The 17677-nt window shown below is 64.8% G+C and overlaps 4 protein-coding genes across 7 annotated transcripts; 2 read left to right on the top strand and 2 right to left on the bottom strand.

Moving 5' to 3' along the window:
* The first annotated feature begins 144 nt into the window (after positions 1–144).
* Positions 145–1734, top strand: REX1BD (required for excision 1-B domain containing). Its single transcript, XM_015886709.2, has 5 exons — positions 145–173; positions 425–507; positions 652–856; positions 948–1036; positions 1307–1734. The coding sequence occupies exons 1-5, from the start codon at positions 171–173 to the stop codon at positions 1377–1379; spliced, it is 453 nt and encodes a 150-aa protein (XP_015742195.1). The 5' UTR covers positions 145–170; the 3' UTR covers positions 1380–1734.
* A 183-nt stretch (positions 1735–1917) lies between these two features.
* CRLF1 (cytokine receptor like factor 1) lies at positions 1918–7574 on the bottom strand. 4 transcript variants are annotated; one of them, XM_085517826.1, is made up of 8 exons: positions 7410–7574; positions 4407–4759; positions 3963–4092; positions 3582–3751; positions 3330–3487; positions 3083–3251; positions 2659–2837; positions 1918–2539 (listed from the first exon to the last, which is right to left on the bottom strand). In XM_085517826.1, the coding sequence occupies exons 2-8, from the start codon at positions 4480–4482 to the stop codon at positions 2516–2518; spliced, it is 906 nt and encodes a 301-aa protein (XP_085373952.1). In that variant the 5' UTR covers positions 4483–4759; positions 7410–7574; the 3' UTR covers positions 1918–2515. The 4 variants fall into 4 exon arrangements, with proteins under 4 accessions (XP_085373952.1, XP_085373951.1, XP_015742193.1 ...); XM_085517825.1 differs by having other exon boundaries at positions 2655–2837; positions 4481–4759; XM_015886707.2 differs by having other exon boundaries at positions 4481–4759.
* Positions 7575–10137: 2563 nt separating this feature from the next.
* Positions 10138–12767, bottom strand: LOC146758164 (uncharacterized). The gene is made up of 3 exons (XM_085517954.1): positions 12672–12767; positions 11211–11774; positions 10138–10346 (listed from the first exon to the last, which is right to left on the bottom strand). The coding sequence occupies exons 1-3, from the start codon at positions 12765–12767 to the stop codon at positions 10182–10184; spliced, it is 825 nt and encodes a 274-aa protein (XP_085374080.1). The 3' UTR covers positions 10138–10181.
* Positions 11202–16294, top strand: TMEM59L (transmembrane protein 59 like). The gene is made up of 8 exons (XM_015886118.3): positions 11202–11522; positions 12648–12753; positions 12967–13058; positions 13818–13964; positions 14037–14136; positions 14416–14524; positions 14616–14733; positions 14891–16294. Exons 1-8 carry the CDS (start codon positions 11364–11366, stop codon positions 15047–15049), a joined length of 990 nt encoding a protein of 329 aa, XP_015741604.2. The 5' UTR covers positions 11202–11363; the 3' UTR covers positions 15050–16294.
* The last annotated feature ends 1383 nt before the right edge of the window (positions 16295–17677 follow it).

Here is a 17677-nt window from a genome sequence, read left to right as displayed (position 1 = left end):
TGTTCAGGGTGGGATTGAAGGCTCTTGGGGTGGGTGGGGGTCCCGGTGCTGTATTGGGGAGGTGGGTCGTGGCGCTGCCCGTCGGTTCCTGCAGGTGGCGACGGTGTCTCGTTGCTCCGTGCTCCGCCCCCACCGGACCTGCGCGCTCCGCACCGGGAGCGGCCCCGGCCATGGTGAGCGGGGCGGGGGGTGCTGCCAACCGTCCGGTTTCACGGGGCTTGGGGGGGGTCGCAACGTACCGTAACCGGGCCGTGCACGCGTGGCTGGGGGCTCTAATGGCGGTATAACGGAGCTCGGGCGCTCCGTGGGTTGCTGCGGGCCGGTAGAACCGAGCACGCGGATCGTGGTGCGGGGTGGGAGCGGTGCGGGGTGGGAGCGGTAGCGGTGTCGTGCCGGTGCCCCACGGCCGGCTGTGTCCATGCAGACCGACGAGGCTCTACGGGCGCTGCTCCAGCGCTTCTACGCTCTGCAGGGGGAGCGCGTGGAGACGTACCGGCTGTTCGAGGAGTGAGTACCGGGACCGGACCCCATCCCTCCTTTATCCACCCGTACCGAACGAGGACAACGGGAAACCTCCCCTAAAGCATCACCCCAGCAGGGAGCGCCTCTTAGTTACGTTTGTTTTGCTGCTTTCTGCCTTTCTCCCCCCAGAGGTCACCGCGCGTATCTGAGCAGCGCCCCGCACTACGATTTCCCCCGGTACCGGCAGTTGGTGCATGAGATCACGGCGGCTTTTAGCGGCATCTCCCGCGAGGTGCTGCAGCTCCGAGGCCGCCTGCGGGGTGAGCTCGGCCGCCCCGACCTGGCCCAGCATCTCACCCGACTCCAGGAGCGGGAGCAGGAGAAGCTGCAGCTGGTGAGTGCCGGGCATGGGGGGGGGGGAGGTGGGGAGGGGTCCTGCTGCCACCTGAATGGGATGGACTCAACCCCCGTGCATCCCCCTGCAGACAGCACAGCTCCAGCTGGCCCGGCAGCGGGCGCAGGATGAGCCCAGTGTGGACAGCCATCAGCAGGAGGTGCGGGAGCTCAAGCACAGGTCGGTGGGCACCCCCTGGTTCCTTCCTATTAGGGTTGAGAGCCTCCCTCCCCATCCTCCCTTCCCTCCAGCAGGGCCGGAGGGGGCCCAGATGGTGCCTTCAAAAGATCTCTTGTTTGGAGCCCTCCGGATTGTTTGGCGATGCCGCGCGGCCGCGCTCCCATCAGCCTCCCCGGGCTGAGTGTTTCATAAACAGCGCGGGGAGCGTGAGGCAGCCCGGATAATACGCTCCATATGGGCTTTATTTATAGTTTCCATCCGCTCTTGTAGGCTAATTAAAACCATCGAGGCAATCAGTGAAATTCTCCAAGACCTCAAGTACGATTCGGAAGAAGCCGAGTGATGGGCGTCCCCGTGGGAACAGCTAAGGGGGCCGTACAGCAGAGCGCTGCGGGGCCCCCTGCCCCACTCCCACCCCCAGTGAGGTGGGCACCTGCCCCCCAACCACGGCCCCATTACTTAGGGGTGGAGCCCCCCTCATGCTGAGCATCCCTTGGCAGGTGGGTGGGTGCACACAGGGCTGGACTTATACCCACTGCTCTCTGCTGAGCACAGAACCAGGGGAGCCTTTTCTCTGAGCCCCCATTGGGACAGACACTGCCATCACTGCCCCACAACCACCCCGTTCTGGTTCTGGGGATGGGGACAGCACCCAACACGCACCCTTTGTGGTCACCCCCAATAAAAACATCCCCTGAGCTGTGTGGTCTAAAGGGTTTTCACCCTCCCCCCCCCATCGCCACCCATGTTTGTGTCCTCAGATCAGTCCCCCGAGGAGCCCAGGGACGTGGTGACATGGATGTGGCCCCATCCCAGAGCTTGGCTGCCCGCTGCATCCCCGTCCCCACGCACTGCTGCTGCTCCACTGACGCAGGCCCCGATGGGGTTTAACGAGGTTTATTGGCATTAAGCTTAAATCTGTTCCTAATTGACTGAAATGTAACCAAAATAAGGCTGGTTTGAATCAAAATTGGAGCAGGCACTGGGCAAACCCCAGCAGCCTCAAACCAGCCCCACGCAGCTCTCTGGGGACAGAACCCCCATGCGCTCACACGCGGCCCCATGGCACCCATGGCCCCTCCAAAACACCCAAACTGCATCCTGACTTGGGATGGGGGGGCTGCACCCCTTGGGTTTGGGGGCCACGGGGATCCCCCACTCCCCCTTCACCCCAGTTGCTGCTCCAGGTCATGGTTAAGGAACAAAGGCTCCAGGTGAGGCTGAGGGGTCCCTTCGCTGCCACGGGGGCCGTGCTCCTGAGGGGCCCATGGCACTGCCACCGCCCCCAGGGGGCTGCCAAGGCCGGCCCCAGCCTCCCCCCCAAGCAAAACCCCCCTGCAGCGTCTTGCAGGGCTGCGCCGAGCTCCAGCCACTACTGAGCCCCCCCTCAGTGCACTGTGGTGGCAGGGACGGGGCGGGCGGCCCCGGGGGGGCTTTGGGCACCCAGCGCGGTGCTGCCGGCGCTCAGCCCTGCGGGGGCTACAACTTATCGCCGGGTAGAACCTGCAGAGAGAGCAGAGCCCTGCTTCGAGGCCACCCTCAGAGAGGGGGATGCTTTGGGGACGGGGGGAGTCCACAGCCCCACAGTGGGGAGAAAGAAGTGTGAAAGGCTCCTTACCTACCTGGTTGCGTGTTTTGTGGGATTTCTGCAGCCACACGCGCCACTGGTCGTACAGCTTGATGCTGAGGTTGGAGCAGCCATACGAGTGCTTCTTCACCCACCCAAAGAACTGCTTCAGCTCCCGCCGCAGTGTCGTGTTCTGCTCGCCTCCCTTGGGGTCGCAGCCCCCCGCCGTGCGCTCTGTGGGGACAGGGAGGGGGTGGGGGCTCAGGGCTGTGCTGGCAGCCCATCCCCAATGTGAGGAGTGCAGGGAGGACCTGGGTGGGGAAACGCGTGGCTCTCTGCCTCCCCGCTGGGAAATCAGAGCGGGGAATTGGCTCCTTTGCAAGAAATCCAGGTGCTGGGCACACAGCGGGAGCAGCCTCAGTGCGTGCACAGGAAAGGGGGGGAGCAGATGGGGAGGGGGCTCAGGTGGCGGCGCTCACCGCTGCGTGGCGTGGAGGCGGCCGTGGGGTTGCTCCAGTCGCTCCAGATTCCAGCCTTCTTGGAGCCGTAGATGCCAAAGGGGTTGCAACGCACCTGGACGAAGTAGACGGTGCCGGGGCGCAGACCGGCCAGGCGGCACGAGGTCTGGTTACCCACGTCATCCACCACCTATAGAACAAGGGTATGGCTCAGAACCATGGCACCAACCCACAGCTGGGCAATGCTGCCCCATTGGTGCCCCCCAACCTTCCACTCCGAGCTGTCCTCCACGCGGTATTGGATCTGGTACTTGGCTTGGAAGAGGAAATCCTTCAGCGCCGGCGGGGAGCTCCAGCGCACACTGAGCTGATCCTCCAGGTCACCCACGCGGCTGACGTGCACGTCGGATGGAGGGTCGGTGGTGACTGTGGGCACAAGGACAGCAGTTCCCAATGGGTTCAACCCAACCCCAACCATCCTCCGTGGGTTCAGGCCAGAGCCGTGGAACCCAACACTCACCCACATCGAGGATGTCCAACATGACGACATCAGACACAGCCACCCCCAGCCTGTTGGAGGCCTCCACCCAGATCTCATAGGGCGTGAAGAGGGCCAGGTCCTTGGGGATGTGGCAGGAGTAGGGCCCGGCTGTGTGGTATTCCTGGCACGTGTTGTCACGGCCGTACCACCTGCATCAAGCACAGCCCCAGGGCTGTGAGCCCAGCGGGACCCACACACCTGCCCAAGGAAAGCACCACGCTGGGCCCACGCCTCATTTATCCACCACTTAACGCCGTCAGCAGCGGTGTTGGGTTACCATCCCCACACCCCCCTATAAACCCTCGAAATCCCACTGTTCACACTGGGAGGAAGGGCAGGAATCCACCCGATGGCGCCTACCGGAGCTTGTACTTGAGCGTGTAGTTGGTGTGCAGGAAGGTCTCCCCCTCCGTCCCCGGGGCCCACGTGCAGGTGAGGTCCTTCATGTTCTTGGACCAGCAGGAGATGTTGACTGGTTTCTCTGGGGGCACTGGAAGAGGATGAAAGGACAAAGGGACGTGAAGGGGCTCCGTGAGCAGCAGCCAAAGGGACAACGTGTCTGCAAGCCAAGCCAATGCCGAATGGGGACAGCCATGGGGACTGCAGGCTGTGCTGAGCAACGGAGCTGTTTGCGTTTGGGAACAGCAACCGAAAGAAAAGAAATAAATACAAATAAGCTCTCCCGTTCCCAGTTAAGCCTCTCGTATTCTTAGAACGTAAAATCATCCTTAAAATAGCCCCGAGATAAACATCTTAACGATTATTGATTCGGACAACTGTAATTTCAACACCAAGTGCCAAAACCTCCTCGGGCAGCCTTGGGGCGACTGAGCTGCGACGAGGGGAGACGGCAGCACGATGGAGCAGCCCCGACGTACATCCAACATAGAGGCAGGAGCCGGCCAGGATGCCACCGTCGCGGCTGTGGCACACCAGGTTGTCCCCCGACTGCTGCCGGGAGCCGTTGAGTCGGGTGAGGGCCACGCTGAGCGTGGTGGGGCCGAGGGCGGTGTAGGAGGATGCGGGCAGACGGCGGCCGTTCAGAGTCCAGTACAGGTCCTGCGCTCGCAGGCGGAGGTCGGAGCTGACGGTGCAGGTGACGGTCAGGGAGGAACCGATGAGCAGCGTGGGGTCCTGGGGGGAGATCACCGCCGGGTCTGCGGCCGGAGACAACGGGAAGGGGGAGCGATGCGCGGCGCGGCACCGCACAACGGGCGACCCCCGCGGGCTCGGGGAAGCTGCGGTGCCGTTGTGGGGCCGGTGCGCATCGCTCCGTGCCCGGTTGGGGGCTGAGCTCTGCCTTTTTCCCCCCGTTTCAAAGCACAATGGGGTTTTTTTTTTGGCTTTCTGTTGCTCACCGGCGTCCCACCGCGGTGTGCACCGCACCGCTGAGCACCCTAATGCAAACCATGTGCTGTAACACTGCGCTGCGGGGTTATGGGGGAACCCCCCTCTTCCCAACCCATCCCCCCCTGCCCAGCGCCCATTGCCCTCACTTTACTGCTTCGGGAGGGGAACAAACCGCGCATCGAAAGGCTTCAAAGCACAGCGGGCTGTTCGCACGTTCCGCAGGGGGAAAACGACACGGGGCTGCCATCCCCCAGCACTCATTGCCGAGGCGCTGCGGGGCCGCGCGTGCCGGGCTAATATCGCTAATTACCTCCCGGAAAGCGCCTCGACCTCCGCTCCCCTCCGACCTCCCGGCCCTGATCGGCTTTCAGCAGCCGCTCAGTGCTGGGGGGATGGGGGGGGGGGCTCCTAACAACCCCCACACCCGGGTGGGCTGCAGCCCCCATCACCCCTTAGTTCCCCCCCCATCCACCCCCCCTCTATGGGCAGCCCCCATCCGATGTGCAGCACAAAGCACAGCGCTGACGGGGCTGCGTTCCCTTCGGCTTTCTCCTTTTCGCAGTCATTCCTTTTTCTTTCGCAGCCACACGTGTTATAAAAGGGAAAAGTGTGAAGTTTTCAGATGGGAGCGGAGCGGGCCGGGGGTTGGGGGGGGGGGAGGTGGAACGAGCAGCGAGAATACCTGCATGGGGTTTTATTGCCTTCCTATTGTAAAAAACTCAATGCTGCTCAGGTGTTAAGTAAAGCCATAAAGTAAAAGCACATTTCAAGGTGTCGGGAACGTTTGCGCTCCTCTTCCGAAGGGCCGGATCGCCTTTCGGTTTTACATCGTGGCTTTTTGAAGGGCTGAGAGAGAAAAAGGGAAACCCCACCGGGCTCGGGGTCCGAGAGCCCCGACACGTTTATTGGGGCTCTCGGAGACCGAAAGCAACGATCGCTCCGAAGAACAAAGGGAGATTTGGGCGGCGCTGAATAAAAATAAAGCGAAATGGGTGTGAAGAGACGGGGCCGCGTCCCGCTGCGCTCCCCCCCTCTCGCCCTTTCCTCCGCCGATGGCGGTTCTGGTGCCCGTCCCTCGGCTCTCGGCATTCCAGCGCGGAACTTCGCTCTCTAAAAGGAGATTTGGCTGCGCCCGTTCCAGCGCTGCCGCACGTCGGGGCCGCGGGACGGAACTGCCGACCGTGGGACAAAGGAGGTGGGGACAGCGGGGGCACCGAGCGGAGGGACGGGACCTGGGGGGTCCCTGCGGCCTCTGGGTGGGGGGGTGAGGCGGTGGGGCTGAGCTCTGGAGCGCTGTGCCACCCCACGGCGTTACGGGCTCCTCGGGATCCCGGAGAAGCGTTTTCCCTTCTCGCTCCCACCGCGTTTTGTTTCCCCGCCGCGGCCGCTTTCGCAGCCCTGCCCCGATCAACGCTCCGTGATACTTCCCGTGAATGACCCGCAACGAACCGATGGACGTGGGGTGGGATGGGGACCGCGGTGCCAACTCAAAGCCAGCCCGGGCCGGGACGCGCTGGGCGAACATCGCTCCGAGGATCCGAACGGTGGGGAACGGGAATGGGGCCGCTCCGCGCTCGCAGCCCCGCGGGACCCCAAAGGCACCGCAGCGGGACCCCCAGCGCAGAGCCCACCCCAGATGCGCACCTCCACGTCTGTCCCCAACCCCCCCATCCCCAGCAAACAACCCCATCCAGGGACCCGCTCCCCTTTTTTGAGGGCGATCCGTTGTTCTCCGCAGGGGTGGGCGCTCCCTATTGTTCTGATGGGGGAGAAGGGGGGATTCATTGTTCTCCGGGACGGGAGGGGGGGGCTCATTGTTCTCCATGGGGGGGGGAAGGGGCGCCTATTGTTCTCCGGGGGGTTTGGGGGAGGTCAGCCCTGCGGGCCGGGGGGGTCGTGGATCGCCGTGTGGGGTTCGCTATTGTTCTCCAGACGGAGGGGGGGGGTCCATTGTCCGGGGTGGGGGAGCGGAGCTGCGCTGCTCCGCAGGAGACGGCGACCCGGAGGGGGTCCGCTATGGGGAGAGGAGGGGGCTTATGGCTCCCGGGGGGCAGTGGGTGGAGGACATTGCTCCCCGGGGTGGGGGAACAGGCGGGGGGGCTCCCATTGTTCTCTGCGGGGCACAGGGAAGGGGTCGGGCGCTGTCAGGGGTTTCCGTCACACACCGTCCCGGGGAGGGAATGGGGCGGGGGGTTCCCGTCGCCCCGGGGGAGGGAAGCGCAGCCCCGAGGGGACGCATCCCGGAAAGGCGGATGGGGGGGGGGAGGAAAGGGGGGGGGCACACAAGGACCGGAATGAATGAAGGAAGGGGAAGAGGAGAAAGGGGAGAGAGGAGGAGAGCGGCGGCACAGAGCCGGGGGTCCCCGCGCGGCGGCCGCCCCAAACCCAAACCCAACCCCAGCCCCGACGGCGCCCGCTCTGGCACGGCCCCCCCCAGCCCCCCCGGGCGATACTCACACGCTGGCGGCTCAGCGCGGAGCAGCCGCAGGCACAGCAACAGCAGCGATAGAAGGGCCGGCATGGCCAGCATAGTGGGGGGGGATATGGGGGTGGGGTCGGTGCCCGTCGGTGCCCGCGGCGGCGGAGCACACCGGCACGTCCGGGGAAGTCGCGAACAAGTCTGAGCAGCCCCCGCTCTGCCAAAGCCCTAAATGCCGCCCTCGCCCCGCCCCGCCCGGCCCGGGACCGCCCCCGGGGGGCAGAAAGACACCGGTCCTCGGGGGCCGCTCCGGTGCCGGTTCTGTGCCCGCTGTGCCCGTCGCCTCCTCCGCTCCTCCGCCGCGGGATGCGCTGCGCTGTGCCCGGTGCTCCCCCCCCACACTCCGCCCGGTAGATGAGGGGAAGCCGTTCCGTCCCGTTCCATCCCGTCCCGTTCCATCCCGTCCCGCCGTGACTCAGCGCTGCCGCCCGGACACTCCCGCGCCCCCGGGGCCGCTCCCCCCCCTCCTCATCCCCGCTCTTATTGCGGTGAAGCCCTCGGGGCTGTTTTGTGGGTTTGGTTTTTGTTTTGTGGATTATTTTCCCCTTCAGCTCCGTCTTTTTCCTCCGCGATAAACTCGGCTCTTCCCCTCCAGTAAAGGGGAGAAAATACCCCGAGGGGCTCCGCGGTGCCGTCGGGTCGGTGCTCATCGTGTCCCCGGGGACAACGAGGACTCACTCAGCGTTGGGCGGCCGTGAGGCTGCAGGTGACACTGCTCGTGTCCCCGTCGGATCCGATGGCACCGAGCCCCGGGCCAGCAGCTCCCGGTGGTACCGTCAACCATCCGTGTGTCCCTGCGGCAGAACAGCGTGGGATGGTGCACAGGGGGTGCCCAGAGAGCTGCCCATCCCCCCTCATACTGATGGACACACGGGCCTTATCGCACCCCAACAGTCCCCAACCCTTCCCCCAAAGGAGGGGATGTGGGGGGGACCCCATGGCCATAACGCTGATGGTGGGATGGGGACGGAACCCGGACCTGGGGGGGGGGCTGAGCCGGGGGCTGCTGCTGTGTCACAGCCCCGAGGGGCAGCAGGGGACACCTGGGGGTGACAGTGAGGGTTGGGCTCGTCCCCCCCCCAATAATGTGACTGTGCCGCTCATAGAGCTGTGTGGGGTGACGCCACGCAGGGACTGGGGGGTGACCCACAGGGACAGAGGTGACAGCCGTGGGGAATGGAAGCAGCTTTACAGCGCTGCTGGAGCCCATCCGAGGGGGAGGCACAGATCGAGGAGGGGGGGGGGGGGGAAGAAGGAAAAGCGAAGCGACCGAACGGTGCCTTTTTGCCTTTTTTTTTTGGCCTTTTTGCCTTTTTTTCTGGCCTTTTTTTTTGCCTTTTTTTTCCCATCGGCCCGTTTTGTTGGAACCTCCCGACGTGTTTTTGTTGAAATTTCCCAAAAATGTCAGCCTGAGGGAGACACCCAGCATGGGAAAGTGCCGCCCCAGCTCTGCGCCTGCCAGCACCGGGACGGGGGGGGGTTGGGGGGGTGGACACAGCCGGAGCGGGGCTGCGTGGGGTCCCTGTGGGTGAAAGGCTGAGGGGGGGGAACGGGGTGTCGCGGTGGGGCCGGCGGTGTTGAGGAGGGGACCCCATCGGGGGTCACCGCTGGGGATGGTGATGGAGGGGCGGGGAGAGGGATGGGGTCGGGGTAGAGATGGGGCGGGGATACCCGGTGTGGGGACGGGGCCGGGGCACGGCGGTGACCGCAGCAGCGCCGTCTGAGTCAGCGGGGCTCAGTGTGGAGCTGCTGCCCTTTGGCGTTGACCTTTGCAGCGCTGAGTGTGCGACGCTCTGCCCACGGCACCGAGTGGGGCCGGGCAGATACAAGTACCCCCAGATGGACCCGAGGTGCTGCCACTCCCCCCTCCCCCTTTGTCACCCCTTTATTGTCGCTCTGTGGTGTCACCTCCCCATTATCACCCCACATGAACCCCATTAGAACTCCCAGCATATCACAGCACTCCTCAGACCTGGGCACATCTGGTTGCAGGGGGGTCAGGCTGCACAACACAGACCCCCCCCTTTATTGCACAGCCCAGGGATGGGCGCAGCGGAGCTGTCAGACCTCCTGCATCCTTCTAAAGTGACCAGTGGGACAAATAAAGAGGCTGGAAATGCCAAGAATCCAGCGGGCCGAGTTTTCTTTCTATTCCTCTCTGTAGCATTTCCACGTCCATCCGTCGGGTCATTTATAACTGCTTTTAACCCTTTCGGTGCCACCCCCACCCCACAGCCCCCCCCTGTCTGCACAGCACCAATGCTGATGGGAAAAAGCCATAATGGTGAATGGGGTTTGGGGGGGGCTGTGGGGGCACCAGGGGACGTTGCAGCTCCCAATTGGGCACAGAGTGCTGCAGAGTGGAATGTGGGTCACTGTGATAAATGCAATAGGCGTTGAGAGGCTCTGAAGTGTGCCAAAGGAGGGGGGAATGAAGGCGGGGGGGGTGTCACCGGCAGTCAATATTTGCCAAGCGCGGTGTTGGTGCCCAGGAGGGGCTCCTTCTTACTATGAGAACAGCACTGGAGGGGCTGGGAGTGAAGGAGGGGGGCAGGTCGGTGTGGGGAGCGGCTCTGGCAGTGCTCCCAATGCTCCCAGTGCTCCCAGTGCCCCCTCAATGCTCCCAGTAACCTCAGTGCTTCCACTGCCCCCCGTGCTCTCATTACTCCCATTGCCCCCAGTTTTGCCCCCCAGTGTCCCCATTACCCCCCGTACCCCATTGTCCCGGTGCTGGCACAGTGCTCAGTCCATCAGGTTCTGTGCCCCACACCCCCCCGGCTCATAGCAGCCCCATTTCTGCCCCACAGCCGATGCGGACCCACCTGCAGCTCCGCGCTGTGATTTACGGCAGCAGTCCCCAATCTGTCCCATTTACTTTGCCATTTGTCAGAGGCGCCGGACACGAGGCAGCAGGGCTGAGGGGGGGGGGGCGGGGGGTTGGGAGGGGGCTGGGGGAGCTCAGCCAACCCGAGCCCCTCCAGAGCACGTTCCTCCCACCCCTCCTAACGAGGCGCACCGGCAGGACGAGCAGCGGGGCCCAATGGAGCCCCCCAGCTGCGCTCCGGCCATGAGTTCCCCATTAGGGCCGGGGGTGGCGGAGCCCCCCGCCCTCCTCCTCCCTCCCCCCCTCCGGCTTTGGGGTGCTGCCATCAATAAGGGAGACGGGCAGGGCTGGGAGCGCGAGGCCGAGCCCACGCTTTGATGTCCGCTAAGCCCCGCAAAATAAAAGCCGTAAATCTGGGGCCGGGCAATGAGCTGCGCCGGGGGGGGAGAAATCCGAGGGGAGCAGAGATGTGCGCGGTGCTGCCTAAGGGGGGGGGGGCTGGGATGGCCAGCAGAGCCTGCGTGCCCCCAGCTTGAGGCCCCCTGCCCCTCTGCAGCCCCCTCATGCCCCCCCACATCCCCGGGTCTCCCTGCATCTGTCCGAGTCTCCCCCGTGGCCCCAGAGCTCCCACACCCCCAGTATCCCCCCACACCCTGAGATTCCCAACATTGCTTTGCGACCCCCTGTGTCCCCCCACATCCTACAGACCCCTTTCATCTCCCCACGTCCCCACCAGGACCCCCAGTGCCCCCCCACACCTCCCGCTCCCCTTTGCAGCCCCCATCCCCACTCACCCCCGTGTCCCTTCATCCCTCAGTCCCCCCACACCTCCTTGTCCCCGAGACCCCCGGATCCCCTCAGCGCTTTCTGCCCCCCCCTCCCCCCGCCCGTTACCCATTAACCCCTTCCTGCCCGTGCCCTCCTGCCGCCCCCTCATCCTCCCTGTGCCAATCACCCTCTCCGGGGGTTCCGGTACCGGTGGAGCTGCATCACTGCGGTTCCCCCCACGACTCTCCCCGCCGCCCCCGCCCGGCGCACGGCGCGTCACGGCGGGGCCGAACGGCGGCGGTGGCATCTCCGTTCCGCTCCGTTCCGTTCCGTCCCCGCCATGGCGGCCCCGCGCCCCCCCGCTCTGTTCGCTGTCGGCCTCGCTCTCACCGCCGCCACCGTCACCGCCGCCGCCGGGGGGGATCCGTTCTCGGCTCAGCTCGGGGACACCGGCCCCTGTCAGCGGCAGTGCGGCCGCAGAGTGCAGCCCCGGGCGGCGGTGAGTGGGCAGGGGGGGCGAGGGGATGGAGGAGGGGGAGGATCCGGAGCACCGGGTGGGGGGGGACCGGGAGAACCGGGGAGGGGTAACGGAGGTGTTCGGAGCACCGGGAAGGAGCGCTGAGGGCATCGATGGGGAGCAGGGGGGGGAGCATCCATGGCACCAGGGGATGCACCGGGAACCGGGAACGCCGCGGGGGGGGGGGACCGGCAGCACCGGGCAACGCCACCCGCAAGCAGTCGGGGCCTGCAGCTACGGGGGGGGGGGGAGGGTCCGCTGGGGGTTGGGGTCTCCCCATTGAGCCCCCCCGGCAGCCCCCACCAGGGATGGGGGTGTCCGCGGCTCTGTGCCCATCCCCAGGCCTGGCTGCCCCCGGGGGTCTCACTCCGCTTTGGGATCCCCTTCTGCATCCCCGTCACGGAGCCTCCCATCCCCCGAGGGCGGTGGGGGCCGCGGTGGGGGGGGATGGGGGATGAAGTGAGAGCTCAGAGCCCCGGATCGGGGCCGGGATAACGGGGCCGTGCTGAGGCTGAAGGTGGTGGTGTGGCGGGGGGGGGGAAGCAGGGGGTGCGACCTCGGCGATGGGGCTGAATGTGGCCACAGATGTGACACCACCGCGGGTAGAACAGCCTGAACAGACCCCACTGCCCGGACGGGGGGGGGGGCTGTGCCCATTTGGGCCCACTGTATGTGTTACGGACCCCCCCCGGCACCCATAGGCCCCTCCTCACGGTGCATCCCCCCCAGCCCAGGTACACACGGAGTGTTGCATTCGCAGCCTCTCAGTGTTTTCCAACCCCCCCCCAGCATGCAGCCCCTGTGCACACCCCCCTAATGCGTGCACAGCCCCATGCACATAAACCCTCACATGCATGCACAGCCCTCCTATGCATGGCAACCTCCCCCCATGCATACAGATCCCATGCACCCAGCCAACACGTGCAGCCCCCACCATACACAACACCCCCCCCCCCAGCCCTCCCAGAGCCCCATACAGAGATGTGGGATGCCCAACAGTAACACAGGGATGCTGCATCCTCGCAGACCCCATTGCTCTGACAGCTCTATGGGTGCAGTGGGGCTGGTGACAGTACTTTGGGGGTACTACGTGCCCTCTGCCCATAGGACGCCGTGCTCAGCGCCTGTCACCGCGGCTGCCGGCTGTTTTCCATCTGTCACTTCGTGGATGCGAGTGCGGGGCTGAACACCACCAGGGCTGAATGCGAGGCAGGTGAGCGCCCCCATCCCCCCGACCCCACACGGGGCCGTCCCCACCCCGACCCCTCCCATACTGCATCCCATACACCCCATGGGTGCAGGCGGGGAGGTGGGGGTGGCACCGCTGTCCCCTATGGGGAGCAGCTCCGGGATAGAACTTAAGGGTGGGGGGCACTGGGATCTGCCCCCCCCCCCTTCATCCTCACCCTGCATCCTCATCCTGCAGCCTGCACCGAGGCCTACGTTGGAGAGGAGGAGCAGTGGGGCTGCAGGACCGGGTGCCGTGAGCAGCTGCCCCATGTGCAGAGGAGGGAGCAGGTGAGGAGGGTTGGGGTGGTGACCCCCCTGTGCCTCCCCCGGTGCCCCCCGGCCCCGCTGTGGATTCCCCGGGTGGGAGGTGTGGGTTAAATGCTGGCATTGGATTCCCCTGGTTTTGATCCTTCCCAGCAATTAGCGACGCTATTCCTCCCATGTTTAATTAATGTAGCTGTAATTAAACGAGCCTTTGGCCCGAGGTGGGGGCTGCTGGCACCATACGCACAGCCAGGCGGTGCTGTAGGGAGCGGGGCCGAAGCAGAGGGCCCCAAAAACCCCCCATTGCATCCCATTTCTATGGGGCAGATCCTGAGGTCGGACGCAGCATCACCCCCCAGCGCTGCTCTCCGGTTCCCAGGCGGTCGGGCCGAGCGGATTTAGCACAATAATGGGAGGCAGCATCTGACCTATTTCTTTCCCGTTCAGTCTCTCTGACCGCTCGAGGGGAGGTCGGCAAAACGCCGGCGGGGATGCGTTAAAAATAACAAACTGCCACAACGGCCAAAAATCCGGGATATGGGGACGCTGCCAACGGGAACGACATGAGCTGCTGCGGGAGCAACGAGCTGGGGGGCAGCGGGGAGCGGGGGGGGGGACGTGGGATGGGGCTGTGGGTGGGAGCCGGTCCTAAAGGGACCCTTTGGTGGCTGTAGGGTGTGGGATGGGGCTGTGGAGGAGAGCCGGGCTCAGCCCATCCGTGTCCCTGCATGGTGATGTTTAATGGGGTGATGGGATGATGCTGTGTCCCCTATTGCTTTGCAGAGCTCGGAGGTGAAGGCGCCGTCGTTCTCGGTGCTGGATTTGGTCTCTTCTTTCTGCACCGACATCGTCAGCTCCGCTCACAGCTTCATCTCCTCCACGTGGACCTTCTACCTGCAGGCGGATGATGGGAAGGTGGTGGTGTTCCAGGTGGGGGTCCCACGTCCTTCCTGCTGGGGGTTGAATGAGTTGGGACCGTCACACTGACTGCTTCTCCTTCAGTCACAGCCCCACATGGATTTCCCACTGCCCGAAGCTCAGATGACCCAACCTGAATGGCCGGGACCAGGGGCTGATGCCCACTCCCCCCAACCACACACAGGTGAGGGAGCAGCTCTGCTGCTGTTGGGGCAGGAGCCCCCCTGGCAGCACAGGATCCCACCACAGTGGGGCACAGTGTGGCTTTGATCTGCTTCCAAACCCATGGCACCCAATGCAAGGAGCTGCAGGGGCTTTTGTGCACCATCCTCCCCTGCAGGGAGCGGTCTGCCAGGGGGACATGGCACTATGCACCTTGTATCATGTGCTGTGCATCACACATCCTGCGTCCTACCCTTTGCACAGTGATGCCCACCCTCAGCACTGCCTCTCTTGCTTCCAGGCCCCCAGCAGAAGGAAGAGATTCCCCCCCCCGGGAAGGATCCATGGGGCAAAACCAAACCTGCGGATGCACCACAACCAGAGCACGACTTCCTGGGCTGCATGGCCAAGTAGGTGCTGGGGGCTGCTGGGACCCCCTCCCCATACCCAGTGCACTGCCATAACACGGCCCCATTTCTCTGGGGTTTGGGGGTGTTACAGGCGCTCAGGGCTCCCCCGCTGGATCCTGGCTGCCTGCCTCTTCCTCTCCATCGTGGTGATGCTGTGGCTGAGCTGTGCCAGCCTGGTGACCGCCCCCGAGCAGCACATCAGGACTCAGGTATGGGCACAGACTGGGGGGTCCCCACCACCCCTTGCCCTCCTGTTATGCTGTGGGTGCTGCATTGGTGGGTGTTAAACAGTGGCTCTGCATGGCGTGTCCCCAGGTTGGGGGCAGTGAGGCCCGGGGTCACAAGGTGCCCTGTGTTGTCTTTCAGCCTCTGAGCATCAATGGGGACAGGGAATGCCTGGAGGACCCGCGTGGCCCCAGCGCCTTCCCACTGCCACCCGTCATCGCCGTCACTCTGTGCCCCACACATGGTGAGGATGTGGGGCCGCTGCCACTCAAGGTGGACCTGGACAAGACCATCCTGTAGTTCTCCACCTCTTCCCATCACCTTCCACCACTTCACTGCCATTGTCCCCATGTTGGTGCCCCCGGCCCCCACTCTGGCCTCATCCCCCTGTCTCCATCGGCTGCATCCTGCAGCTTTCCCCCACTGCCAGCACTGCTGCACTCCCACTGCCCACAGCCCAGCAACCACTGCCAGCATGGAGGGGGGGCACAGCCCTGGGCCCCTCTATGGGCACAGCTCCAGCGGGACAGAGACAGCATCCGGGGGGGGCTTTGGCTCAGCACAGCCCGACCCCCATCCTGGGCTGAGCCCCCACGGCGCCGGCCTCAGCCCTGGGAACTCCCTTCCGCCGATGTCCTCGCGGGAGCCGGAACGTGGCCAATGGATTTGGTGTTGGCAGCCAAAGTGCAGAAAGCAGCGGATCCGCCGCCCCCGTGCCCATGTGAGCACCCGGCCGGGCCCTGGCGGGGGCTGCGGGGCAGTATGGGGTGGTTCTGTGCTCTCCCCTCTCCATGACACCATTGCGGGGCTCTGGGAGGTGACAGCAGCATTTCCCATCCTCTTGTTCCTGGGATGACCCATCTCCAACATCTCCACATCATTCCACGGAGCAGGACCAGGTGGCACCGACTTTGTGTCCCCATAAGGGACAAGGGCCGGTGTCCAGGGGGCCCCATTGTGAAGCCCCCCCCCCCATACTCTCCCCATAGCAGTGCTGGGGGCACACGGGGCCATCTCCATCTCCCCATCTCCATCACTTTGTGCATTGTTCTGTGTTTGATTTGCACTGCCATGCAGGCCCAGGCACCCAGTGGTGGCACCCCAACCCCCCACCTCCCCCTAACATGTGTGTGCAGAGTAACTTATTGCCTGTGCCCCCTCCCCCATCAGTCCCTACACTTGCCCCATGTCAGGGGGCAGCGATGTGTGTCGTCGTGGGGTGAGGGGGCATCCCTGGGGGTGTCCCCCAGCCCCACCAATTTAGTGCTGCTCCATATCACAGTGCAACATATCCAGGTTGGGGGGGGGGGTGCTGTGGGTGGGGGTCTCGTGTCCATAATTGGGGTGCACTTGGTGTTGCTTTCTGGCAGCTCAGCTCAGTGTTGGTGCAGTCCATGTTGTCCCAGCCCCCCTCATTTGCAGAGTCCTGGGGGTACAAACCCCTCTGGGCAGTTCCCCCCCCCCACACACACTGAGATGGGTGCAGGGAGTGAACCCGGCCCCACACTGCAAACAGAGCAGGAGAAATAAAAGGTTTGTACCAGGGTTGACCTGGTGGTTTCTGTGTGTGGGTCTGAGCCTTGGAGGTGTGGGGTTGGTCCTGACTCCGTGCAAGAAGCAGCACCGATGGCTGTAAGTCAATGCAGCTCGAGGGCTGCAGTGTGCACCCACAGAGCCCCATTTGCAGCACCCACATGGAGCTCGGGGTGTTGGTGAGGATGCCGGCACCCAACGATGGAGCAGGAGGGATCAAAACCCTCTGGGATCCCTTGGTGGGTTCCCAGCCCCCCAATCCCTCATTACCCATTAACCCCTTATTGCCCGAGTGCCCCCAGCGCAGGGGGGAGGTAGGACGGACAGCTGGCAGACCCTGCGCGCTGCGGGCTCTGCCGGTCCCTCCTGGGGCTGCAAACAGACTCCTCGCCTTCAGGCTGGATCGGATTCCTCAGCGCTGGCTCGGGGCGCAGGGAGCCGTGCCCAGGAAGGAGCAGGTGAGGAGGGACCCCGCTGCAATGAGGAGAGACGCATGAAATCCGCTGGTTCCACCCCCCCGCAGGCAGCCGGGCTCGGTTCCACCCGACGCCTTTTTCTTCCTCTTTCCCTCTTTGGAAGTTTTTTCACGGGGAAAGCAAAAAATCGCGGTGTGTGGCCCCGTGTGCACGGAGCGATGCCATGGGGGGGTGGTGTGACCCCACGGTGGGCATCGGGGGCTGCAAAGGGCCACGTCCTCCCTACGGCTCCAACTCAGCCACGCTCGGGAGGGAAGCGCAGGCCGGTAGGTGGGGACTGTCAGCTGCGCTGGAGCCAGCAGCGGCCCCACGGTGTCCAAAGAGCCGGGGGGAGGCGGCGAGCTGCCCCCCAGCCCCCCACGCTGGACCTCGAATCATCTCCCGGTCGGTGCCGTGTCGCCGCTCGGTGCCGGCGCCGCTCGGTGCCGCTGTGCGCAGCCCCGCTGGGTCCGGCTGCCGCTGCTGCTGCCTCTTCACCCTCCCAAGAGACCCCCCCCAAACCCCCCCCTGCCCTCCTGAAGTCTCAGCTGCCCGGAGCTGGCCCCGCTCCACTGCCGCTCACACACTGCAGTGCATTCACACACGGATCCCCCTCCCCTGGGCTGGGATGGGGGGTGGGGAAGGGCCCCAGAAGCCCCCCCTGTGCGCCCCCCTATGTCCATCACAGTTCAATCCGTAGCACTGATGGTCGGGGCTGCACCCGCTGCTCCCCCCGCTCCTTCCCAGCCGGGCACAGAGCAGCCACTCACGGCTTGTCCGTGTCTCACGGCGGAGGAATGAAGGGCTTTGATAAGGGAACACAATGAGGAGGAAACGGCGGTTTTGGGCCTTTCTCAGAGCGCGTGTTTTGAAGATGATGGAAAGGGGCCCGAGCTCGTTCTCATGCGGGGCAGGGCTGCGTCCTCACCGCGCTGTGCTG

The sequence above is a fragment of the Coturnix japonica genome, chromosome 16 (assembly GCF_054131305.1).
Source record: "Coturnix japonica strain WE chromosome 16, WE-NBRP24, whole genome shotgun sequence".
In the NCBI taxonomy this organism is placed as follows: domain Eukaryota; kingdom Metazoa; phylum Chordata; class Aves; order Galliformes; family Phasianidae; genus Coturnix; species Coturnix japonica.
This window is presented reverse-complemented; position numbering and strand designations above follow the sequence as displayed.